General features: G+C 42.4%; 1 protein-coding gene across 6 annotated transcripts in view; it reads left to right on the top strand.

Annotated features, from left to right (window-relative positions):
- Opcml (opioid binding protein/cell adhesion molecule like) overlaps nucleotides 1-26,081 on the top strand; it is a 1,064,190-nt gene that overhangs the window by 707,798 nt on the left and 330,311 nt on the right. The window contains exon 1 of one of the 6 annotated variants that reach the window (XM_063256113.1): nucleotides 24,485-24,630. The exons of the other annotated variants lie outside the window; for them this stretch is intronic. Within the exon in view, the coding sequence (XP_063112183.1) occupies nucleotides 24,524-24,630 (107 nt within the window). The 5' untranslated portion in view covers nucleotides 24,485-24,523. Of the gene's footprint in view, nucleotides 1-24,484; nucleotides 24,631-26,081 lie in introns of those variants that run through there. 6 annotated transcript variants of the gene reach the window in all.

Raw genomic sequence — 26,081 nt, 5'->3', positions numbered from 1 at the left:
GGTGCTTTCCATTTCTGACTTTGTATATCATCTTAAAGGAAAAATGAAGTGACTCCTAACTGAGTAAAGTCCTCAGCTCTTACCAGAGTTTCCAGGTAATGTTTGTGGTAGTGCTGAAATGCACACTCTTTTCTAAACTTGGAGCCCCATCCACCTCATATTTAGTGGTCCAGCCTAGTGTAAGTGCACGTGAGCCTTTATGTAATTATTGATTTATTCTTTCATCTGACTTTCAACTCAGCTATTATTGACCTGCCCTTGGGTACGGACAGTTGGTGAGAGATTTTGGTGCAGCTTTGCCCTGGCTTGGGTAAGGAGGAGCCCATCCCAGACCTGTACCCTGCATCCTCATCCTTATGTTGTGCTTCTCCCCTTAGAGGACAAGGACAATTAGGAAGGCATGATTACTGGAGCCTGAGGCCTCCTCATTTTATAGCACTCTGGGCCTTCAATTCTCTGATAAAGCCACCTACCTTCCCTGCCTCGGCCAGCCCAGCCTATCCTCCTCCCCAAGGGTCTCCTTACAATGCCAGCTGTGTTATCTCTAGGCTCTAAAGATGGGCATCTGCACAGCTGCAGGCATAGCACACATAAAGGTCCATCCCAGAGCAAGATGGAACCAGGGAGAAGGGGGTGGCAGTAGGACAAAGCCAGGAGCCAGGACATTACCCCTGGTGTCAACATATTCCAGCAAAGAACCTAGGGAATCCAAAGATTCTGACCCTGACCCTGGCCTTGGAAGTCATTGCAGAGGAATATTTGTCAGGGTAGGAACATCAAATCTGTTATTTTAACTAACAATTGATTTCTTGAGTTCTAATTTGTAAACCTTTAGTCTTGGCAATTAGGCTTCCGTGAATGCTTGCCCTGGGACCCACAGATCCTAAGAACACACAGTATTTGTCTCTTATAGCAGAAGCACATTCTTAAAGAGAGCAGTGATAAGAGCCATGCTAAAATATGCACCACATATTATAGGGCTGTAAGGAAAGGCATCTATTCGAGGTGTAGATTCCATGGAAGAAAGGAGTTTGGAGCCCTGGGGTAAAAAGAGGAACTCCAAGTGTACTCATGATTTACGTTTTATTGTTAAGAACAAATGACATTGGGTGAGAACTGGCTCTGCCACACCCTGAGGTGTCCTGGTCCCTAGCTGTCTTCAACCCAAGCATAGGACACAATTGCAAAGGAGGAAGCCATTACAGAGGCAGCCAGGCCCTGTGCCCCCTGGAAGCTGAAGAAGTTGCAGAAGGCAGAATTGGATGGGCATGATCTGAGGCTAATTGATTTAGGTAGGAAATTACAGTCTTGTACCATACAACAATAATGAACAGCATATATGGTGGTTGTTTCATGATGCCAGAAGGAGGTTAAAAATTCCTATGATCCAGTGATGTCATAGCCATCATAATGTGATAGTGCAATATGTTATTTATGGATTCATGAAAAAGCTGTTGCAAGTGAATTCACTGTATTGCCAAAGGTGTAAAAGCTTCACATGTGGGAATTATGTATAGTACCTGATACTTCATAATAAACCTTTATGATACTGGTTTATGCCTGTAATGTATGGTGGTTTTACTTATTATTTTATTGTACCTTGCAAACTATATTAAGAGGACTTTACTCTAAAATAGTATTGTGTTATGTGGCTCAGACATCAGTCTGGTACATGAGGTGTTTATCATGTGTCTTGATTACATTAAGAAGATGCAGCCGCTGATTACTTGGGCCATTTTGGTTTATATGACTGCATCTCTGTGTTTTCATAGTAACAAAGTCACTTAATGACACAGTTCTTGGAACACAGGGAGTTCAGTCTTAACTATATTATTTTGAACTCAGTGGGAGATCGGTAAGACCTGACCCCTAAGGGCAGCAGTGTGCCTGAAGAAACAGAGAATAGAGAAGGGAAAAGGTTAGAACCCTGGTGCCATATGTGTGCTGTCATTGTGTCCACTGTGACAACTGGACACAGAAGTAATCACCTCTCAAGCTATGTCTAAGTTTTAAAAATAGAGTTAGCCTTAACCACAAAGAACAATCAAACCTTCAAGTAATCTGAATTGATCGGATCTCCTCGGACTGTGCTAATCCTGCTCCTTTGACAAAGCATGTTGGATGGTCAGATGTATCAGCATACTTGTTTTGGCTTTAAGGACAAAGGGCAGAATCAGCACCCTTAAAGGTTTCTGCTCTAGGACATCTTTGAATGTGTAGTAAGCAAGTGTGCCGTGGGTTCTTGGGTAGCACTAGAGATGCATAGACTAGATTGGGAATTGAAAGTGAGAGATTTGTGGTTTCTTTGGATGGAATCTGATGGTGACAAGGGCAAACTGTCTCTATTTCACTCTGATTTAGGGTCTCTGTGCCCTGTTGCCTGTGTGTCTCTTCCAACTGCTGGGGGGGATTTAAATATGAACTGTAGACGCCATTTATCTTTTGTGAAGCTTTTTCCTTGTGTTCCAAGACAGCAGACAGAAGTCAAAATAGAGATGTTCGTGCTGGTGTTCCATGTCACTCAGCCAGCGCTAACACTGAGTTGTCCTCTGACATAAGAAGTCAAGAGAGGGAGTGGTGGCCAAGTCCCCAAACAGGCCAGTCACACTGGCACTGGCTCCTTCTCTGCCTCAATCTTGGATCCTTACTTCTCTAATCTTTGCACGAAAGTAGCAGGCAACTTGGTATTAACTGGTTATTTTTCTATTGTTCTGCCACCTAACTCCATCTTAAAACAACTTTAAAATGCCCAGCCTGCTTCTAGGGCTTCACTGTTTTCTGCCTAGGAAGTCAAGCTCTTAGTCCCACAGTCCAAATGCTTATGCTGTGTTTTAGAGACTGAAGTGCCGCCCAGAACTCCAAGGAGAAACTCAGCAAGGGAAGATCTCTAAGCTGAGTTGCTGTGGCTTTCCTTGCAATGGGCTAAGGCCCTGGACCAGGGAGATGATTCCCAGTGACTCCTGCATCATTGCCCTGGGTGGGGAAACAAAGGAGCCGAGGGTCCCCGGCCCCCTGTGCCAGTGCCCAGCACGGCGTGGCCCAAGTCGCTGCCTGCCCTATCTTCCTGATCTGAATTCACAGGCCTGCTTCATGTAAATGGCACTTTATCCGGCTGGAAATGTGAATCCTGTCAGCAGCGCTGGCTCCTTCATGCTTATCAGAAATACATTATCAGGTGGGGATTAGACAGAGCTGCGGCTCCTATGCTGCCCAGGACCAGTGGATAATGAATAATGAAAATTCCACGGACTGGAGACAAACACAATTGACAGGCAGAGCGGTGGAGCCAGCCTTTCACTCAGCTGAATGTGACACGCGGGCTCCGGACGCTTTCCACTTCACTCACTAGGGCCACGTCCTCTGGGGGAGCAGCAGGGGAAGGGGCTTCCCACCCTGCAGTCTCTGGCTAGCCTCCTGCCAGGGCTGCTGTCCTCTGTCATGTCCTGGACCTGCACAGCACAGGAGAAAGAGCTGTGAGTCTGCCCACATGGAGATGGAGTGGGCATCAGCAGCCCATCCACAGGACAGCCCTGAATGCCTGCCTTAACTACTTCAGCCTTTAAATCCTTCGCTTTCCTTCAGATGAAGCTGACTTTGAAAGAGGTGGTGAAGGTTCGCAACATAATGAAGTGTTTACAAGAAGTAGATCAAAGTTTATTTTAATTCTCTGCCGCTCACACTCCCTCATCACGTTCTCTTCCTTTCTATTGGCAGCTGAGACCACGGAGGTGAAATAGGAAGTCCTAACACAGACAATAGGTGGCCAGTAATTGTCTGTGTTTCCTCCCTCTCTGCATGACAATACCCTGCTTTTTCATATTGGAAAGGTCAAATAATCAACAGTCCCGAAATTCTATTTTAAAGAAAATTGAAAAAAAAAAAAAAAAAAAAAAAAAAAAAAAAAAAAAAAAAGAATTAGAGACTCACTATTCTCTGTGTTTTATAACCAGTACCATGGTTCCAAGGTAGATGGTTATCTCCTATGCAGAGACATTTGTCTCAATATTAAAAGATCTACTTTTTGTTCATGGGTCACTTGCTTTCTCATTCTTTTCTTTCACAAAAATAAGCACCCTTTGTGTATAAGCTTAGGTGTCAAGCACTGATTATACCCCTCCCCTCCAGAGTCCAGCACCATACAGAGTCCTGCAGAAGACAGTGCTGGGTGGCATAGTGTACAAAGGCCAGCCATCAGGCTCACATAGACAGAAGCATGGCACCAGACTTCCCCAGTGGCAACAGTGCGACCTTAAGGCCCTAAAGTTGAGCACCACCCTTCCTGCTCTACGGTGGCACCAATGTCAGGAGGGTTCTGTGGGAAGCAGGATCCATCCAGAGCCTTACCCTGTCTCCCAGCCAGTGTGGGTTTTCAGGGTGTCCTCACAGTACCCTCAGAGTTCACACCTCCCTTCTCTCTGGCCCAGTCTGTGTGTTTCCTCTGGTGAATGATGTTGTTCCCACTCTGCCAGGTTAACCTCAGTATTGGCAGGGAGCTGTGCCAGCTGGAGCTCCAGTGGCACTCAGGTATTGGTGTACATGCACGTGTCTGATGGAAGAGGCAAAAAGCCCTTTGCTAGCGCCTGCCATGATGGTGGCTTTTCCCTGGGAGTGCCTGTCAGTGGGAGTCCTGCTGCATGGTGGAGAGGAGACTGAACAGCAGTCTCTGCTCTGTTGTTGAGATCACCCCAACATTGCTAAAGGACCCAGTAAGAGGACAGGCAAAATGATCCCATTTGCAATTCTGTGGATTTTATTTGATTTTCTCTCTATCCCCCATATTTATAAAGTTTGAACCCTGTGGTCTGAGTTCCTGGCAAGTTCTATGTATTTGTCTGCTTTCAGTTACTGCAATAAAATATTTGAAGCACTGACTTTAAAGAGAATTCATCTACTCAGCTTCCCATTTAGATTCAGAAGCAGGAAACCTGTACCAGCTCGGTTCTGGGGAGGGAGGTGGGTGGTGGGCATCACGACAGGAGCTCAGGAAAGACCTGAGAAAGGACAAGATGGTCACAACATACTCTCCCAGCATCCCTGAATGCAGAACTGCTTTGAGCATGTGCCACTAATGACCAAGCACCTGCTTCTGTACTCCTCACTGCCCAAAGGATCCATAGCTCTTTCCAGGAGCACCACCCTTAACCATCATGACCTTAATTACAACAGAGCCCTGGGAGTCTCTCACCCCACATCTGCACCTTGACATCTTCTGGGATATCTTACAGGGATCAGCAGTGATGCCCTGGGTTGAGCCTGTGGTCCTGGACAGCCGCTGCCAGTGGTGTCTGCTGGGACTCTGGAGTCCCTCACTCTGCTTCCAGCACCAGGGTACATAAACGCTCACTCAGGCAGTGCTCATTATGGAATCATAGCAGCAGAAAAGCATGCTGTGAGAGGTGGAGGAAAGGAATCTGCTCTTTCTTCTGTGTAGGTTGCTTTTACTCTTTCCCCTCTTGGATATTTGAAACTCTTTCTTTCCATCTGCCCTCCCATTAGCTTCTGTTTGGTTATCTAAGAATAACCTGTACGCTCATGGCTAGACTTCTCTGTGATACCTCTCTGTATCTTTCTGTCTGCAGAAACAGTTCATGGAATCCCTTTTCCTAGGCCCCCCATGGAGGTCAGTATCAAAGTCTGTCTTCTTCCTCTTTGTCAAATCCAGTACAACTGATCTTCTGGTAAATTCCACTTTTTATTTTCAATTCACAATAAACTAATAAGAACATAACAATAGTTAATACACTGTGTATCATCAACTTGTAAGTATTTACTCAGAGTACAAGATATAGACAAAACAGATTCTGTGTTACCAAGAAGAAACAAATACAAAATAGCACAAAACTTTCTTTGCAGTGAACTAGGAAACTAGTGGTATAAATGAAACAAATTTGTATAGATATTAAAATAGTTTTGAAACAACAGAATAGGTAATTTGGGGAATTTTTTTGAATTTTTATCTGTTTCCTATTTGTATGTCTTCTACTTTGTTCTCTCTCTCTCTCTCTCTCTCTCTCTCTCTCTCTCTCTCTCACACACACACACACACACACACACACACACACACATACACACACTCTTTTTCTTATAAGGGAAAGTATTTAAACTTGTGTGTCTGATTGAATTCACTTAACATTATGTTCTTGAGTTGCATTCATTTACCTATGCATGCTTCAAAGTTATCTTCCTCTGTATAAATAAATCAGTGCAGAGACTCATCAAAAAGATAAAACTAGGAATTCTACTTCATCCAGCTAACTTCTTTTTAGGTAACCACCCAAAATAGTGAAGATCATCATATTACAAGGGGACGTGTAAACCTATGTTTTTAGCAGCACGGTTTGTGACAGTTACATCTTGGAAACGGCATCTGAGTCCATCCTCAGGTGAATGACCAGGAGAGTGTGGTGTTTATACACAGTGGTGTACTATTCATTTCAACTTTTTAAAATAAGCACCTGCAATCCTCCCTATCCCTTTATTCCCCACTATCTTGCAGCCTGTGTTTCTGTGTTCTGATCACTGTTTCTTCCTGCTCACACTGCCTGCTTTGTCAGAGGTTGCCCAGACAGTGATGAAAAAGGTCAGCATGGTCCCCATTCTCCTGAGCAGGAATGAGAGAGATAGTTGAACAAATACATGTGTAAATGTTATACTGAGTGCTATCAGAGAAAGTCTGTGTATAACCAACACCACACATAGAAACCCTTTGTCAGATTTGTCAGGTCAGAGAAAGCCTCATCTAGGTGAGAAGATGTGGGCTGAGGTAATGGCCATTTCAAAGGCTCTGGCAAGAAGTGTGCTGACACCCTTGTATAATCCAGTAAAGCTGGTGTAGCAACTGCTAGCACCTGCCCGAGAGAGGGAGAATGGGAAGCTGGGGAAGAAGGCAAGCCCAGCTTGTGTCAAATCCAGGGACTTCTGAGAAAGACAACAACTTTGACTCTAAAAGCAGTGACAATCTTTACAGGATGTCAAGCAGGCAGTGGTTTTTGCAGAAGCATTTGTGAGGCTGTAGAGAAGAGCGTGTAGAGATGAACCCTGCCTATCTGGGTTTATCTGCAGCTTGACACAAGCCGTTTAGCCTTGGACAAGTCACTCAGTCTCTCTGTGCTTTAATAATTCTTCTTCTTCTTACAACAGTGCTTCTGTGGTGTTCTGTAAGTTAGCAGACAAAATTTGGAGGAAGCTGCCCAATTTATAGAAAGTGCAATGCAAAAGTGCTGCATGTGACAATGCGGATAAAGATGACAATGATGTCAAAAGTGATACAGACCTTTCAGAGGACCTGACTGTGTGTCTGTTGCCTGCAGGTGAGACTGACTGGATCCGAGTTGAGAGGACTGGTGTTCAAGTAAAAATGGGCAATTGCATCACTCCCGGTTTCTAAAACTTCTGCAGAGAGATGGGGTTATCCTAAACCAAGGAGGCAATAAGAGGAAAGGAGAGAAGAGAGCACATTAGAAATATATTTGGGAGACAAAATGATAGACTTGGTGATGGTTTATTAAGACTTGTGTCTTGGTGTCTCCCAAGAGCCTCAGGTGGTATTGGTACTGCTTTTTCAGAGGTAGCTCAATCTAGTGTGTGCGACCCTGGGATTGAATTCATGTTGCAATGTTAGGATCAAGAGCATTAGGATTAAGGATGTGAGGGCTACTTGACCTAGATAACCTGAATAGAATATAAAGGATATATAAAGCTGTGGTTACTCCTCTTGCTTTGCTACCTTCTGCCCACCTTCTCTTCTCCTCTGCAGTGCCCTGCTGCCAGGTCTGTCTGCTTTGGAGCCATAAAGTTAGAGGCTGAAATCAATACAGACTGTGAGCTAGATATGTCTTTCCTTCTTTAACTTTTGTTGTTGGGAATTTCATCTCAGCAGTAGAAAAAGTAACTAAGACATATTATGGTACCAGAGAAGAACAATCATTGTTGTGATTAGAAACCTTTGGAGCTGGCTCGTGGAAAGGGGAAGAATTATGAGAGGTTTGGGGATTCAGGCTAAAAAAGTAAAGCTGGAACACCAGAAGCTTACTTAATGGGCGATTCTGGAAAGAGCTCAGAAGATCACAATGCTGATAGAAACTCAACTGGTAGAGACCAGGCTTAGAACTGTTGATGATTCCAGAAAGCATGTGTTATACTTTGGCAGAAAGTTTATCTGATTTGTGCTTCTGTTCAGAGACTCAGATTAAGAATGTAAGACTAATTAATCTGGCAGAAGAAATTTTAAGAATGTCTCATATTGAGATGATGGCTTGGGTACTGTTGGCGGCTTTTAGCCAGATTTATATTGAGAATCAAGAGTAATGAGCCCAGAAGAATGATTTAAAATATTTTGAGTTTGGCTAGAAAGAAAGCACCAGTAAAATTGCTGTATGCAAAAGCGAAGCAGAAAAGAAATTGCTGAAAAGACTAGCAAGAAAAATCCAAGTATTTCAGAAGAAAATTATAGCAAAGGTAGTCTGAGGACATCACAAGAACCAGCAGAACTCCAACAAGCTTCTTTAGAATTCAATTTGCAAAGAAGAAAGACTTTGCTTTGAGAAGAGAACCCCAGAGAACCATTTGTGAATGGCAGTCACATAGGTAAGTTGTTCCTTAACATTTTGTTCATAGGCACTCAACTCCTATAACCAAGAAACAAGTGAAGCCTGGTTACTGGCCCAGCTGTTGGAAGACCTTGAAATCCTCTGAGTGGTGATGGTCATAGGTGCATGCAAAATTCAAGAATTGTGAGATCCGGAAGACTTTCAACCAGATTTTAGCACAAGGCCTGGAAGATTGGAAAATGTGTTCCTGAGAGAGCAATGTGGGAAAATGTGAATGTGAAGCTGATGGTGCAGTAGAGACTCAGGAAGTTGGGAGAAACCAAGAACATGGATCATCTGAGAGAAACTTAAAGGAGAGAGCAGAGCTAGGCCCAGAGACAATTCATGAAAGCTACAACCACTGGCAGATCCATTCAAGCCCTTTGGAGCTCACAATTTGCCACAAATTGCTAGGGATGCTAGAAGTGGAGATATGTGATTTGATGTTTTCCCTGCTGGATTTTGGTCTTGCTTTGTTCCCATTGCTGGCTAATCTCCTGTTTACAACTTTTGGAATGGCTATGTCTATCTTGTGCCATTGAGTATAGGAAGTGATTAACTTTCATTTGTACAAGAGCTCACCACTCATAGTTTTTCTTAAATTTCAGAGGAGACTTTAGGCTTGAAATTTTCAGCATGCCAAAACTGTTAGGTTTCTGTAAACTCTTGGAGATGGATTGAAGGCCTTTTTCATAAATGGTTGTACATATACATGGGGGTGGAATGTTATGGCCTGTGTCTGAATGTCCCCCCAGAGCCTCATGCAGATGTGGGGGTGGGGCATTTCAGAGGTGACTGGATCCCCAGCATGTGGTCTTGGGATCAAGGATATATGATTACTGGGTCTAGAGTGTGTAATACTGGGATTGATTTAAAGTACAATGCTAGATATGTGGGGATTTTGATTTAAGAGTGTGAGTGCTACCCAGCAGGTGTAGCCTGGTTAAGATATAAGGAGCAGAAGAGCTGTGGTTGTCCCTTTTGCTTTGCTACCCTCTGCCCACTATGAGCTGTTTCTCCTCTGTTATGCCCTTCTGCCATGCCACCCTGCCTTAGATCCACCCTGCTTCTGAAACCTCTAAAAACGGTGAACTAGGTAGATCTTTCATCCCTTAGCCCTTCTAGGTGTTGGGTCATTTGTGTCAGCAGCAAGAAAGTGATTGAGACAAGGTTGAACATGTCAAGGGTGATTTCCAAGTTTTTGGCAAGATTAATGAGGTAGACAGCATTGGTATAGGAAGGAGCAAAGTAGATTTTCAGGGAAAAGTAAGAGCTCCATCTTGACGAGCTTTTTGAACATGTCAGGAGCACAGAAAGGAGTTTTGATCCAGGAGTGTGCATGTGTCCCTTTATAAGCAATAGATTTGGACTGAACAATTTCATTTGAGGGTATAATCAGGAGACCAGGCCTCAGGCTAAGTTCTAAAACTGTGAACTTGTAGGAGTTGAGCACAGCAGTCTGAAAATGTATCTTTTGTGGTCAGTTGCAAGTTGGGTCAGGGGTTTACCTCAGTGGCATAAGCACCTGCCTGGCTGTGAGTTTGATCCCCAGTACAAAAAGAAAAAAAAAAAAAGCAAATAGGTATATAATAATATAGTCCATATTATATCCCTATTGCTTTTTTTATTTGCTGACCTGATCTTCACAATGACTAATAAATTGGCCAATCAAGGATTATAGTTACCATTTCATGATGTAAAAATGGAACAACATTATATGGTTTGCCTTCAGTTAATAAAAACTGAATTATTTATAGAAAGAATGCATGAAGTGCTATTTTTTGACAACCAGAGAGACTTAAAAATAAATAAATTATGTTATATGTATATTCACTAAGTAGGTGCATATTTTTGGCTCAGGTAAAGAAATGTAGGTTCAGAGAAATGTTCTGGCAATAAACCAAACAGAATTTCTGTCACTGATTTTCATGTTGAACTTGGGGTACAATCTGTTTATAGCACACTGGATGGGAGGATGCATATCTGCAGTTATCAAGGAGTACTGGACATGTATTTCTGTCTAGACCTTTAGTTCTAAAAGTCTCATCCTCATCCCAGCAGCCTCAGTATCTCTTGAAGAGTTGTGAAAAATGCAAATTCTCAAGTTTTAGGAAGGTTTGCCTGATGGAAAAACTCAGGAACAAGGTCCAACACTTGTCTGCATGGCCCCCAAGTGATGAGAGTGCTCCTTTGGTTGGAATGTAGACTAGCACTTTCCACCCTATGCTGCCTACTGTGTAGCCCTTCACAGACTGTGTTCCAAATTTTGTAACATGGATGATGGGAGTAGAAGTGAATAGGGTCTGCAGTGATTTATTCATGGTGTCAACTTGAGAAGTTTAACTAAGCAGGGGGCCAGGGTCCTCACTGGTAAACATCCTCAGCCTGTGCAAGAGGAGGGCAGGGACTATGTGGGTGTAAAGGACCCACACTAGGTCCTGTGCACAATATAAGGAAGGAAAAAAAGCTTGTTCTTCCTTTTTTTTTTAATGTTTTTGCTACTTTTGCTGTCTTCTGCCCCTTGAACTATTGCTGCTCACCATGCCACCCTGCCTTGGAGCTAGCTAGTTATGGTCTGAAATATCCACAAACTATGAGCCAAATAAACCTTTCCTAGTTTAACTTTGGGTGTTGAGTATTTTGTCTCAGCAATGAGAGAAAAGTATCTAAGGCAGGCTCTATCTGTGTAATTCCAGTGGTGGGTCATTAATTTCAAGGAATGACAGATGAATATCCTTTATCTGTAAGATATGAAATGTATTCACTTCATCAGACACTGCTTAAGCACCTACTATGTACACCTCTGATGGCTTGATTTTTAAAAACTACCTTCCAAGTCTATAAGTTATAGTGACTTAAATCCATACTATAATCATTGCTGCCTAATGTGTCTTATCATTGTCATCTCCAAGTCCTTATAAAGTATTAATATTCCTGAGAAGCCCAAAAGGTAAATGTTATTATCTTTACCTGCCAGGTGAGCAAGAAAAAGTAAAGGGAATCACGCTGGGAAATGCCAGATGTCAGAATCAAAGCTATTCATTTTCCTTCGAAGTGACAGGAAATTGCTTATTTTATTTGAGTTATCCCAAAGATATCTGCAATGTTAATATCTTTCCCTGTTTCTTTTCATTTCAGTTATTACCTTAGATTTGTACAATTGTGTGCAATTTTAAATTAATTATTTTACTCTAATGTCTAATTTTGGCTAGCACTTTAATTATGAAGTCATTTTAGGTTTTAGATTAGTTACAGCTGAAGTAATGAACAGTATTTACTTTCATTAATGACAATTTTCATTTCTGTTCCCTTTCACAATAACCACATAGTGAAAGTGTTCAAAGCCAGAAAAATCTAATAAAGAGAATACTCCTAGAGCCCTTCTGGTCTGTAAGGTGAACAGCTAGAGACAAGCAGTGTGAACTGGGGCGAAGGAGAATGTGGTGTGGGCAAAGAGAACCCTTGCTGTTTTTTTCCAGTGTTTGCATCTTTTCTCACTGCTCACATGAGCAGAAACTGCCGCCAGACTCCAGCTCCCCAGGAGGTAGAAATGCATGCCACCTCTACCCCTGTGCAGTTGGACAAGCCACACTCCTTGGATAAAATGCATTTTATCAATACCAGCTGATCAATTTGTTGCATCATTTGTATGCTCACTTATCTATTTGGGAAAAAAAATTAGATCTAGGTGCTCATGCTTATACTGATATCTCTGAATTTAGGGAGTTGTTTTTAAGATTAAATTAATCTCTGGAGCTTTTCTGAAAGAATCGTAGGGAGAAGATTAAATTCTCCTATGTATGTGCCTGTCTTTAAACTCCTATGTAATTCTGTTGCACTACCAGAGGTGGAGATGCTAGAAAATTGTAAAAAAACTATTTTAGATCATTTAAATTTTTTTCTGTTCTGTAGATAATTTCGGTAGGTGTCATATATTTATGTGACTATTAATCATGATTATCAACTTGATTCTGATACACCTAGCATAGTTCTGTGTATACCTGTGTATATCTAGAGGTGACTGCATTCAGGAGAGCAAACTGAGAGGAAGACCTGCCCCAGTTATGGGTGGTACCCTCCAATAGACTTGTAGTTCAGATGAAATAGAAAAGGAAGAAAGAGGAAGTTTCCCTGCATTTGAAAAGCTCCCCTCTGGGATATGTGTGGACATTTTTAATTTCTGCCATCTCTTGGGATGGCTTCCTTAGCCTTTTAGTGTGGACTCACACTGATGACTCTCTAGGAGGAGTCCAGGCCTGCAGTCTCTGCTGGGTGCTGTGCCCTGGTGTCTTAGGTAGTTTTCTCATGTTATTGAGACAAAATACCTGATAACCAAAGTGATGCAAAGGAAGGTTTATTTCTTACAGTTCTTGAGGGTTTTAGTCCATACTCAGCTGTCTACAAGGCAGGATGGCATGTGTGGGGGCAGCCATTCATGGCCACCCCAAACAGCAAAGTGCAAACTAGGCAAGAGAGAGAATGCCTTCTTTCTGCCCTTACACTACATGCTGGCTCCGCCCCTGGGTGGGTGTAGCACTCACATCACCAATCCCAGTGCTAGACAATGAACCAATCACAAATGTCAGACTCAGCCACATCCATGATTGCATGGTTTCTTGGAGGGGGGCATCTGAACAAACCATAATACCTCGCTCTGTTCTGTCTGTAGGAATAAGCAGCTGTGTTCTGTCACACCTTTCTACTGTGATGTTCCTTTCTAGGTGCCAGTCTACCAGAGACCGATTCTTCCAAAACCTTGAGCCAGTCAAACCTCCCATCCATTAAACTGTGGGTGTCTGATATTTGGTCCCACAATAGTGAGCCTTGTACCATTTAGCAGCAAATACGACATTCTATCTGGATTTCTTTTTCCTTTTTACAGTACTGGAATTTGAACCAAAGTCTTACAGGGAACTCCATTGCAAGCCCTTTCTTGTTTTGAGTCAGGAACTGGCTAAGTTGCTAAAATTTCCCAGGCTGGGCTCAACTTGCCGTCCTCCTGCCTCAGCTTCCTAAGAGTATTGGGATTAAAAGGCGTGCACTAGTATGTCCAGCTTTGCCTTTTTTTTAAAAATGAAAAATAGGTTTATTTGCTGTTACTTTAAAGAAACTTTTATGCAATTTCCCCTCATTTTCCAGCACACCTCATTAATTTGGTGCACGTGCACATGGGCACAGAGTGTGGGCCTAGAAGCAGTGAGCTATTAGGAGCACTGTGACAGCTGCTGACAAGCTGAGGAGCCTGAGGGAGCACTTGGTCTCCAAATTCAACAGTGTCAAATAGAGCTAATAAGCCTGTCCCCAAGGTGCATTCTGAAGTACAAATGTGCAACCCCACGCCAAGTACCATTCATCACATTGAGTCACAGTGAGCTGTCCACTGTGGTGGTAGCCATTGTGACATCAGCAGCATCATTATTACTTGTGAAAGTGTCATTGGGACTAAACTGGCTTCTTTCTGCTTCCTATAAGAAATTTTCAGCATAAATGAGGATATATTATAACATACAGAAAGAAAACAACATTAAAAAGACGTATCATTGTGGAAATAAACAGCCAAATGAAAAACTAGTGTCTCTTTAGATCCTGCTGGGGCTAGGATGTCAGTGGCCTTCACTTGCATTTTAACAGAGATTTAGTGCCCTGCTCAGAGGTTGTTGCCATGGGGAGGGTGTGTGAGAGCTCCCTGGAAGTGGGACTCTACCTGATGGAGTGTGTGTATGGGTCTCTCTGGCTGGTCCCTAAGTTATAAGTTGGAACAAAATGAGGGATGCTGTCAGTATCTTAGTTTGTACTCATCACTGAGACAAAATATCTGATGCCCAAAGTTGGGAAAGGAAAGGTTTATTTCTTATAGCTTTTGGAGGTTTCAGTCCATACTCAGTTGGCTCCAAAGCAGGCTGGCATGGTGGAGCTGCAATTCATGGCGGCTGCAAACAGCAAAGCAGAAATGGCATGAGAGAAAGACACACATTTTTTTCTGCCATATCATTGTATGCTGGTTCCACCCCTAGGCAGGTTCAGCACTGACACCATCAGTTCAAGCACTAGACAATAAACCAATCACAAATGCACAATGCAAATGCATAAGGCCTGGGGCCACTGACATAAACCATGACATTCCACCCATGGCCCCCAGGACCCATGCACATCCTTTATACAAAACATTTTAGTCCATCTCCAAGAGTTACCAAAGTCCTAACAGTTTCAGCATTGCTGAAAAGTCCAAGTCCCAAGTCTCCTCCACAATCTATTGCAAAGTCTTAATTGTAACCCCCTGTATAAATGAAACAAGGTTAAACATTTTTGATACGCAAAGGCACAAGATAAACATTACCATTCCAAAAGCTATAAACAGGGGAATATAAAGCATTGGAAACAAAGCAAGTCCAACATCCAGCAAGGTACACAAGTCCTAGAGTTTTATGCTCAGCATTTGAAGCAATCTGATTGCAAGCTCCAAAAGGCTTGGGTGATTCAACTCCCATGGCACTTTTAGGGATTTTAGCTTCCACAGCTTTTCTATTAAGCCCTCTCTGCTCAGTTTTTGCAGCTTTCCTTGGACGATCCATGTTTTTGGCTTTTTTAAATTTTTGGGGTCTCCACTGTACCTTTGGCTTTACCTTTATATCTTTATAAATTTCCCTCTCTGGGGCACACAGCTTGGCCTCCCAGCCCCTTTGCAATTGAGGTGGAAGCCATCTTTCTATCGGAATTTGTGCATTTTCCTTGCACCTAAAATCAACACTATGTGGATGCTGCCAAGGTTTGCTGCCAGCTGGAGCAGTAGCCAGACTTTTTTCTCTCTTGGCTATAGGGGTCAATTGCCTGGATTGTTGGGCTCTGTGAACCTGATTGTGAAGAAAACCTTCTCTATGTTGCTGTCATTCTGAAATCTCATATGGCTGCCACCATTTTGGAATCTCACGTGACTACCACCATTTTGGAACCTTGTGTGAGCTCTGTTGCCATTCTGGAACATGGTGCTCTGCAGCTTTCTCCTCTGAGCAAATTCTTTCACTTTTGCAGTTTTGAGGCTGCAAAGGATGGAGACCCACTGCTTTCTGGGATGCCCACAGGTCATCTTTTTTATTGTTCTGTTTCTTCTCATCAATCAAAGTCTCAGCTCTATCTTTCCACAGCTTTCCTGATGTTTTTCATTTGGCCAAACTTACAGCATTGTAAATTGTCCTGCTGGACTCTTTGCTCTTGATTTGCAACATAAAGCTGCCTAAAAGCCCCAACAATAGCCATGCCACAGCCTCAACATTCGACTGCCTTGAAATTTCCCTTGCCAGATAAATCAGTCCATTGCCCTTAATCTCAGTCTCAGGCAAAGTCTCTGGATATGAGGAAAATGCAGACAAACTTTCTGCCAAGTCATAACAAACATCATGGGGAGGCCAACAACCAGTACAGTCCTTCCCAGCAGAAACCTCCCAACCTGGTCTTTACCATTAGGCCTTCTATCAGCCTTCTGGTCTCCTGAGCTCTGACCAGAATCTCCTCTACAGAACAGCCAAAGCTGCTCCAGATCTATATATCCAGGTGACATGTCTCAACTTTCTAAACTGTCCACAAGCTATTTCCAAAGCCTCTCAAAAAACATGGTCAGGTATAGTCATAGCAAACGACCCCAGCCTCAATACCAAATTTTGTCTTAGTTACTTTTTACTCATCACTGAGACAAAATACCTGATGCTCAAAGTTGGGAAAGGAAATGTTTATTTCTTACAGTTTTTGGAGGTTTCAGTCCATACTCAGTTGGCTCCAAGGCAGGGTGGCATGGTGGGGCAGCAGTTCATGGCAGCTTCAAACAGCAAGGCAGAAATGGCAAGAGAGAAAGTCATACCTTCTTCTTGCCATTACATTGTATGCTGGCTCCACCACTAGGTGGGTTCAGCACTGATACCATCAGTCCAAGCACTAGACAATAAACCAGTCAAATGCACAATGCAAACATTTGAGGTCTGTGGGCACCCGACATAAACCATGACAGTCAATTACAGGCCCCATCCTGGCCATGTTGGGCTAATTGTTCTGGGGCTATGATTTGGCTTCCTGGTTTGTTGGCAGAGGCTGTGATCTGATTTCCACCCAGTCTTGGGTATAGGGCTCTTCCTGAATGGGTACTGTAGACCACAGGGTGTTTTTATGGGAAGCCTGCTACATACAGGCAGTCAGATGGTTTCTGCCTGTTGTCTGTTTCTGCCTGTTGTCTATTCAACCTTCCATTATATTGATTGTTAGTAGCCAATAATAGTTTTTAAATCAGATCTATCTGATCATTAAATCAGAGCTGCTAAATCTATCCTTAGAAATTCTGTAAGTTATAAATGTCTTCTTAAAAGTTATAAGATAGCATTGATTTAAAAAAATTCCCAGTGTAGTTGCTAAATGAATAAGTATTTCAGATCAAATTGATTCAGACTTTATTCTAATGCAGTTTTTTTTCCTTCCACTGGGCTTAAGGGTTTTTTCTTAGCTAAATTTATTAAAAATCTAAGTCAAACTAATAATTCTAAAGTCTTAAAGTTAGCTCATTCAAGAGAACACATTATTAGAAAATGGTTTAATGATGCTTTGGGGAGGTATTATTTATATTTCTCCTGTGTATGTGTATGTGTGTGTGCATATAATGTTTAGTGGGTCCTCTTTCTGTGGATTCTATGTTCATATATTCAGACAGTCATAAATTGGAAAATTCATTAAGTACCAGGTGTAGTGGCATGCCTGTAATTCTAGTACCCTGGCAGGCTGAGAAAGGCTGATTGCGAATTTGAGCCTAATGTGGGAAACATAGCAAGACTCTATCTAAAGAGAGAGAGGGAGACAGAGACCGAGACACAGAATGAGAGAGACAGAGAGAGAGAGAGAGAGAGAGAGAGAGAGAGAGAGAGAGAGAGAGAGAAAGGCCCAGGGGGGTTGATGCTTACAAAAACCCCAGGTATGGGTTCAGTTCCTACCTCCCGTCCTTGCAGTGTTTTTCACAAAGAAATCGTATCTCTATTGAACATTCACAGACTTTCTCTTGTGGTTATTCCTTAACCAATATAATGTAGTAAATATTTACATAGCATGTACCTTGTAGCAAATATTATAAGTAACCTAGAGATGCTGTAAAGTATATGAAAGGGTGTGCATAGATTATGCAAATACTGTGCCATTTTACATAAGTAGTTTGAGAATCCACTAGTATTGGTTATCTGTGGGAGTTCTTGGAACCTATCCCCCAGAGATACTCAGAAACAGTTCTATTTCCATGTTTGCTGAGAATACTTTATGACTTAATTGTATTTTTGGAGGTCTCTGGTAGAAAGAGAATTCTAAAATGTATTAGTTGATAGAGATTAATTTGCTTAGGAGTAAAGTTTGGAGAGGAAATACCACCTAGGAAAACCAAGAGTTCAATGTTTCAATATAATAAACAATTGTGGAAATAAAATAAAAATAAATGTGATGTCTTGTGTTCAGGGCATTTATTAGTTCATTTTTAGGTATCTCCAGATACCCAAAGGCAGAGATTGATAAATTGAAAGAGTAAAGGCTTTTGGCTTGGAATATTTGTAACTGAATATCATGAGGACAAATAAGACCAGCCTAGCAATGGATTTTCATGTATCACTAAGTGCTGAATCCTCTGCCTGACCAGCCTCACCTAGGAAGACAGGGACTTCAGTGGTTTCAGAAATGCAAACAATTGTAAGGAAAAACTTCTAAATCTCTCAAATTAATATGAAAGAATAGAAACCCAAAGAGGCCAGCTGATCTTTATAAGTTCGTACAGTGAGGTAGAACCAGATCCAAAGTCAGGAATTGCGTTTTGACTGCACTCTGAGAAGCTAGTTTGGAGAGTAATGAAAGTGACTGGGATTTACACAGCACAGATCTAGATGGTGAATGTGTACAAACACACACATTAACAACACAGTTATCCTTTGGAGTCCTTGCTTCAAACTACCTATTTTTATAGGGAAGTGAGAAGACCATTTTTCCCTTATCCATAATGGGAGAATTCCTCAAAAGGAAATTTTTATTCTTCTGAATAGTTAAAGTAGAACTCGGTAAGACATTTATAGTTTATATCTCTTGACTCTCACTAGCAACTAAAAAGAATGACAAAAAAAAGAAAGGAAAGAAAAAAAGAATAGAGAAGGCAGATCCATGATCTCATGTCTAGGTGAAGTCATATCTTACTATAATTAAATGCCTTTCCAGAGTTAGCACAGCAGGGGCCAGGGCTCAATCACTGCTGAGTATTCACTTTACTTGTCCTGAGGCAGAGAACCTGTGAGAACTCAGAGAAGCTTGGGCCTAACTTGGCTCTGCTGGTGAGTGTGCTGAGGCCATGCAAGGCCTGGTGCACCTTCTGGGGGCTTGCTCTCACTGTCACCCTGGTAACACAGGGGACGTCTGTGAGCGATGGCTCCTGAGGGGACACCGGTGCAGCACCTCAGTGCATGCATTCCTGTCCCCTCTGTTCATTCACATCTTGTTATCAAATGAGTCAGTTTGTCACACTGACACTCAGAGAATAGCCCCAGGTTCTGATTAGAGGGAGAAATACAACTTCCACTTCAAGAATTTGCAGAGATTCAAGAATAAGTACAGAGGTGCCACAGACTAAACAAGGCAGCCCTCTCTGGATTGAATGATGGAATTAATCTGCCTGCTTGTTCCTTTAGGAAAAGGAGAGAGGGACAGAGAGAGACACACAAGACAAAGGGAGAGAGAGAGAGAAAGATAGAGACAGAGAGAGAGAGCACGAGAGAGCAATAAGCTACAAGAGCTGATCCAAATATACAGTGTGTTTAAATAAAAATGTGAAAGAAACATTGCCACCAATGCCCCTTCTCCCTCATTTCAAAAACACTTTTCGTTCTTGCCCCTCTCTGAAGCAGTTCTGGAAGTCCTCTTTTATGAGTAACTTTATGAGGTTTGATCTAAAATTAAGCGAATACTGCTTGCTGCTGAGTGGGCATCCAGCAAAAGGCAGCCGGTAAAACTAACACGATGCATTCTCCTCCATCTTATTCACCGGCTCTGGCACAGTGCAACTTCTGGATCTACATCCAGATCAAAATGAGCGTGAAAGGGCAACACTCTGCATCAGTTCAGGACACTGAGGTAGTCATGACCTCACAACTAAAGACACATGTATCTTTATTACTTCTGTCAGTCAGGTCACTGATAACATAATCCTGTGCTTTAATTCTATGACTCTAGTCCCTGGGGTGTAAAAATTGTTGCTAGGTATTCTTTAAAAGCTTTTTTAACCTGAAAATTATTTTCTGATTTCAAAAAAGTGTTTCCCCCTCCCCCAGCCTTCTGAGAAGGTTTGCTAATCCTCTTCTGAAGCCCTAGTTGCCTCTGGCTCACACTCAGGTAGGTATGGACTCCCCCTAGGTAACTGCTGTGTCATAGTTCTTCTGGAAGCAATCACTACAGTAAGATCTATGCAGCTATACAGTTGAGTCACACAGATCTGTAGGCTGAAAAGGCAACTTCTATAGGTGGCAAACTGGAGACCAGGAGAGCTGAGGCTTTGATTCTAGTCTGAGAAACTGACAAGGTGAGCACCAGGGTGAGCTGATTTTGTAGATGCTTCAAGGCAAGGAACGGTCTAGGTCCAGCCAGGGAATCAGACGGAAGCTTTCTTCTGCAGCTTCTTCTCCTGTTCACATGCTCTGCTGACTGCATGAGGTCTGCTCACTACTTGAAGGGCTCTGTGCTTTATTTAGCCTACTGACTCAAATAGAAACTCCTCTGCAAATATGCAGACATACACACTCAAGTGTTTGCTCTGCTCCCTGGATGCTCTGTGCCTAGGCAGGTTGACATGGCAATTAACTACCACGGTTTCTTCGTCTCTCCTTCTGGGGCATTATTTTGATGATAACTTCTAACCATTTTTCTAGTTTTACCAATAGATAGTACCTGATCAGTGGCCTCGAGTTCTTTCTGAAAAGGGATGGGATAGAAATAAATAAATGGAAGATATAGAAAAAGAGATAAAGTTGATATATTTCACAATATTTGTTTACAACTGTGTTGTGCATGTAACTTTCCCAGTTGTTCTTTGTAAACCCCTGTAATCTGTAATTTAAAATAAATAAATGTAAAATAAATAAACTAGGTATACTTTTTGTTTCCCAGATAAGACATACTGTTTGCAGTTACCTAGTTATTAAAAGTTTCTAAAAATAAATAAAAGAAACAATCTGGTCCTTCCTGCTTTTGCCATAGTGTGGAGGGAACCCAAGTGAAGTCGAGCATACACTTGGTTACACTGACAGCCTTCCTCTCCACCGGGGCCTCCATTGCTTATCACTGCATTAAAGGCCCTCCTTGCTTCTGAGCTGAGACCTCTCACACCTTACCTGAGTATGTTTGAGTCTGTGCACAAACAAATTTGCAGAACAGGACCAGTGATTTTTAATCCACGTTTTTCTCATCATCCACTTTCAGAAACCTCTCAGTGGCAAGCAATGATTGTGGCCATTTCCCAGATAGCAAGCTGTAGAGGGGCATGAAAGAGGTATTTACCAGAAACGTCTAGAAGAGAGACAAGCAGCCCTCTGTTGATGGACTAGGGTGAAAAGTCCTTGACTGCCCCATCAAAAAGCTTCTGTATTGGGTCCTCCTGCTGTGGGCACCTGCTGATCCTACTCACAACCCTCACATTCATTAAAGCTGCAAATCCCTCTCAGTGTCTTATGGGCAATGGGGGGCAGAGATCTACACCACTAATTAATGTTGCAAACTGTGGCAAGCAAATGGACTCATGTCCATGGTGCAGAAGGTCAGGAGAAGCGCATCCCTTTTATTGTTTACTGAGTGCCCTAGTGATTGTTTAAGGGCTGATAATGTATTTGATGAGCATTGTGATGGCAGGTTTGGATTTCAGAAGCATTTGAACTCTTCTCCTGGGACACACACACACACACACACACACACACACACACACACACACTCTTCACTGGATCTACACCAGCATCAGAGGAGCAGTTACTGAATGTTAAAGTACAGAAGGTGGAGGAACAGGAGGAGGAGGGGAGAAGAAGCTCGCATGAAAACAGGATGAAAAGGTTAAGGGAATCATTGAACAGTTTTGGTTTGTTTGGAATGAATTAATCAGACCATTAGACAGATTTTTTAATCCAAAGTATCCCTTTCATTTCCGCACTCTGCAGAACAATGTGATGGAGAGCTGATGGCAGGATCAGCCTTTGCTTCCTATTTATGTCACGCAGGCTGCCGTTTGGGCTTCATTATTATTCCACCAGAGTCAAGGACCACACATGCATGATTAAAGCTTCAGGAGAAAAGTCTGGGCCGCCCTGAAGTCATTCCCAGCTTGATAAAGCCACTAGGAGGTCTGTTCCTCTCATATCTGTCTATCCTTCTATCTGCCCATCTATCTATATCACCCATCCTAAGAAAGAATGATAAAATCCCTTAGGAGTTCCCCTGTCTCCCCACAAAAGCATGAAGACTGTCCGTTCAAGTGTGAGCAGTCAGGGAACACTGGCACCCTTCCTCAGAAGCCTGTGTGTGGACTCCGATGCTAATAGTCAGAAGATAGCCAGTGTAACCCTGAATCTGTGAGGATATTATAGAGAAAGTAGCAACAGGATGTGTTTGGTGGTACATATGAATTTAAAGAGACATTCAACTTAAATGTAACTCAGTGTTACTAACTCTATATTGGAATTAGATGGAAAGTATATTAAACTAAAATTCTCTCATTTACATTTTTATCCAAAGGCATTTTGGCACTGGAAGTGTCCCTAAATGGGTCTTAGGAGGTTCCCCCAAAAGGAGATGAGGACTTTACTTTACACTGTGGATTAGACTTGCTCACTCTTGTACAGAAAAGCATTGAAAAAACAAAACCAGTATGAGGCAGAGGTGAATTTATTAGGTAGGGTTACAAAATAAAAGAAGAAGGAAATAGGAAAGGGTCTTCAGCTCAAAGAGGTAAAGGGGACAGAGTTCTGAGGAAGAGGATCAGACAGGCCTGGCGTTTTGAGGTGAGCTGAGGTGGCCTAGCGGCTGTTGATCACCTCAGTTCTGATTCTGCATTCTGAGCAATGCAGTCACCCCGAGAGGACTGTCTCTGTTTGGGGCAGCCTCAGTACTTGGGGAGACTGCTGGAATCTAAGGTTTCCTTAGATTTAGGGTGATGACTGGAGATTTCTGAGCTAGGTCACACATATGCAGGGGCTAAGCAAACTTGCTTTCCCAAACTTCTCACAGACACTCTCTGAATGATTATCTGCATCTCTATAGGGTGGAGCAGGATCTAGGTGATGGAGAGACAGATACAGAATGAAAGTGAGGCTTTCTTCTATAGTTAGTTACTTATTTGGGATCTGTAGGCCCAAGTGAAGAGTCATTATTTACAGCAAAACAGTTATTAGTACCTCACAGCTTAAGGAAACACAAAATACGCTTTTAATAACTAGTAGGTTAGGGGCCAGGACTTTGCTTGTCTTCTGTCACATTGGTAGCCTCTGTCAGAACAGTAGTCTACAGGCAGGGCAACCTGTATCATCTATCCCTGCCTCTCCTAAAATCTGAGCCTGTGACTGTGGAAAGCTCCCTGAATTTCCCTGGGCCTTGATTTTCTAACCTGGGAAATGACTTTGTACAGCTGGCTGACCTTGAACTTCCATGCCAATTTTCATTTCTACATTCTTATTTGTTGCTAACACCCTAGAGAAATAATCGACTGTAAAATGGACAAATCAGTAAAAGATGCGACAAGAAAATAATTACTAGAATGAGACTATAAAGCTCCATAGAAAAACAAGAATGTAAATTGCTTCTGAATTTTTCTTGCTGTATGAATAATTTTCCTATCTATATAATAATTGGTGCTATTCATATTTTATTTTCACATAAACTTTATGTTCCTTGAAGTCATGATTTGCATTTGATTCTTTTTTCTTTTTCTTTTTAATGTCCAATATCTCCTCATAGGATGCTGACTACCAAGTAGATGATAGAAGTGCTTGGGGTTGAATAAGTGAGTGTACAATAAGTGAGTGGCACGTAGGGGAAAAGTCCTGTGTGAATGGCCTGGGGTCAGCACATGGTGCCGAGACCACATTTCACCTGCTTCTTGGACATCCCAAGGATCCCTAGGACTTGTTTGTTTACTACAAACAGAGAACACTTGGCAAGCCCAATGGAAAAGGACAATTTATGTAAAACTGTAAGGACACAACATGTGTTCTCTCTGTGGTTTACCTAATTGCAGCTGCATTTCAATGCTGCTCCTATCCTGTGGGTCTCCTAAATTTTGTTGGTCAGCTTTCCAGGAGAACATATACCTTCCTTCTTGCATCAAACAAAAGGGAATGTTGGCTTGGTTCATTCCTGAATTGAGGGCTTTTCTTGGAATGTAAGTAACCACTCTTGATTAATTAGGTTGTTTACATGTAGTATTCTGCTGGTGCTCAGGAGGACAGCAGAGTTAATAAACTGGGGTTCAGTTCTACATAAGCTCGTGCAGATTCAGAGATGAGGAATGCCAGATGGCAACCAGAGCTCTCCTGTCCCTTGAGTACAAAGAAAAACAAGAGAGAAAAGGTTTATCTCATTACATGAGAATAAAAGAACTAAGCTAGTTTCAGCATGGTCTGCCCTTCAGCATCCATCTGAAAGTACATGCGCGCAGATTAAAATAAGAAGGCTCCAATTTCCAATTAGCTCACCACTTCTTCCTCCTCTCCTTCCTGTCCCCACCTCCTCTGCCACTCATTCCTCCGCTTTTCAGAATCTAGCAAGATTAAGTGGGCGATTTATCTCCTCAGTGCTGAATTTTAAAGGAAACAGCTAACTGTGTGATCATATTATTAATATTTATACCCCATCACTGAATGTTGACAGATTAATTATGCAACATAGTATCAAAATCAGCAGGCAGCATGAGCGAACAGTGGCAAAGTTCATTTATTAATAACTTCACTGGTGTCTACTACGTGTCTCTGGATGACTGTGGTCTCCTAGAAGCTCCACGCTGGAATCATCGCAGGTAATGACTCCTTGGCTTTAACTCATCCTCATCTTTCCAGATATCAGGAGTTGGTCTTTACAAAGCCCTCTTTATGTGCTGCTGTGGCTGTCTCTCTTTGGGAGCAAACCACTGTGCCCCACACCCCAGACATAGCTCCTTAAAGGAAGTACAAGGGACTTGGTAGACTGGATGAGAATTCCAGAGTGAGACTCTTCTGGGCTGAGCTCTCAACTGATGGGGTTCCTTTACTTAGAATGTAATAACCACTGTTGATTATAGAGGATGTTTGCATGTAGTGTTGTGCCGGTGCTTAGAGAGAACAGAAAAGTTAATAAACTGGGACTCGATTCTACATAAGCTTATCATTTAGTTGAGGAAGCAGAATTTGCATCCAACTTCGGAGGTTGGTAAAGGCTAATGTGACAGCGAGGTGACTAATCATCATTTATCTAGTTGGCTTTTCTGGATCTCATCCCTGGGATGATGAGTGATCCCTCTGGCCTTTGCTGGAGATAAGATCTTCAGGACTCAGCAGAATACAGCAACGAGTGACAACTGCTTTTGAGACTGCAGAGCAGTGCTGGCCATACAGCTGCAAGCTCAGCCAAATTCATCAGCCTTTATGTATCCCATGGTTGGTATGAGATGGACAGACAGATGGATGGGCACCACCACCAGCATGTGTTGTGGTGTATTCATAAAATGCTCATGCATGCTTGTCTGTAGCTGTGCCGCAAAATATTATGTAACCCCAAGAAATGTTCTCAAGAGAAGATGTAGTGGGGTCCTGTGATTTCCTGCAGCAGGATATTAAAGTGAGGCCAACTGACTGGCCAAGTGGGCATGACCTGTCAGTCACAGAGATCTGGGACACATTAGCTCAAACTCTGCACCTGGAACTGACTAGAAAGTGCTGTCTTTAATTCTTCAGGGAAATCAGCAAGATTTTTGCCAGGACAGCCCAGACCTGATATCAGTGCAGAGTCAGGGGACCCAGAGGACAACTGCCACTCTTTCACAGTGGTCCCTCTTGTCCTGCAGAGTGTACTTCACTTAATTAGCCCAACTTGATCCACAGAGCTTGTTTCTTTTCTTACCTTTAATAAATGTGAAACCTCACTATCTTTTGAACTTATTTTGCTCACTTCTTGGTTTAAGCACCAAGAAGTTAGAAAGCCTCTCCAGGAGTCCCCAGAACTCTGGAAATTGGAAACAGTTTCCTCTGCTGTCTCAGATATTGTTGTCTAGTGTCTTTTTTTTTTTTCTTCCTCGACTGAGTTTGATTTATGTATCTTATAGGGAAATATCCTACAATTAAGCATCTGTCTTAGTTACTTTCCTCTCACTGCTGAGATAAAATACCCAACACCCAAAGTTAAAGAGGAAAAGGTTTACTTAGCTCAAAGGTCGTGGAGGTTTCAGTCCATAATCAGCTGGCTCCAAAGCAGCATGGCTTGGTAGAGGGACAA

This window comes from Cavia porcellus, unplaced genomic scaffold, assembly GCF_034190915.1.
Source record: "Cavia porcellus strain 051 isolate PalLab524CR breed Dunkin Hartley unplaced genomic scaffold, mCavPor4.1 scaffold_9, whole genome shotgun sequence".
NCBI lineage: Eukaryota > Metazoa > Chordata > Mammalia > Rodentia > Caviidae > Cavia > Cavia porcellus.
This window is presented reverse-complemented; position numbering and strand designations above follow the sequence as displayed.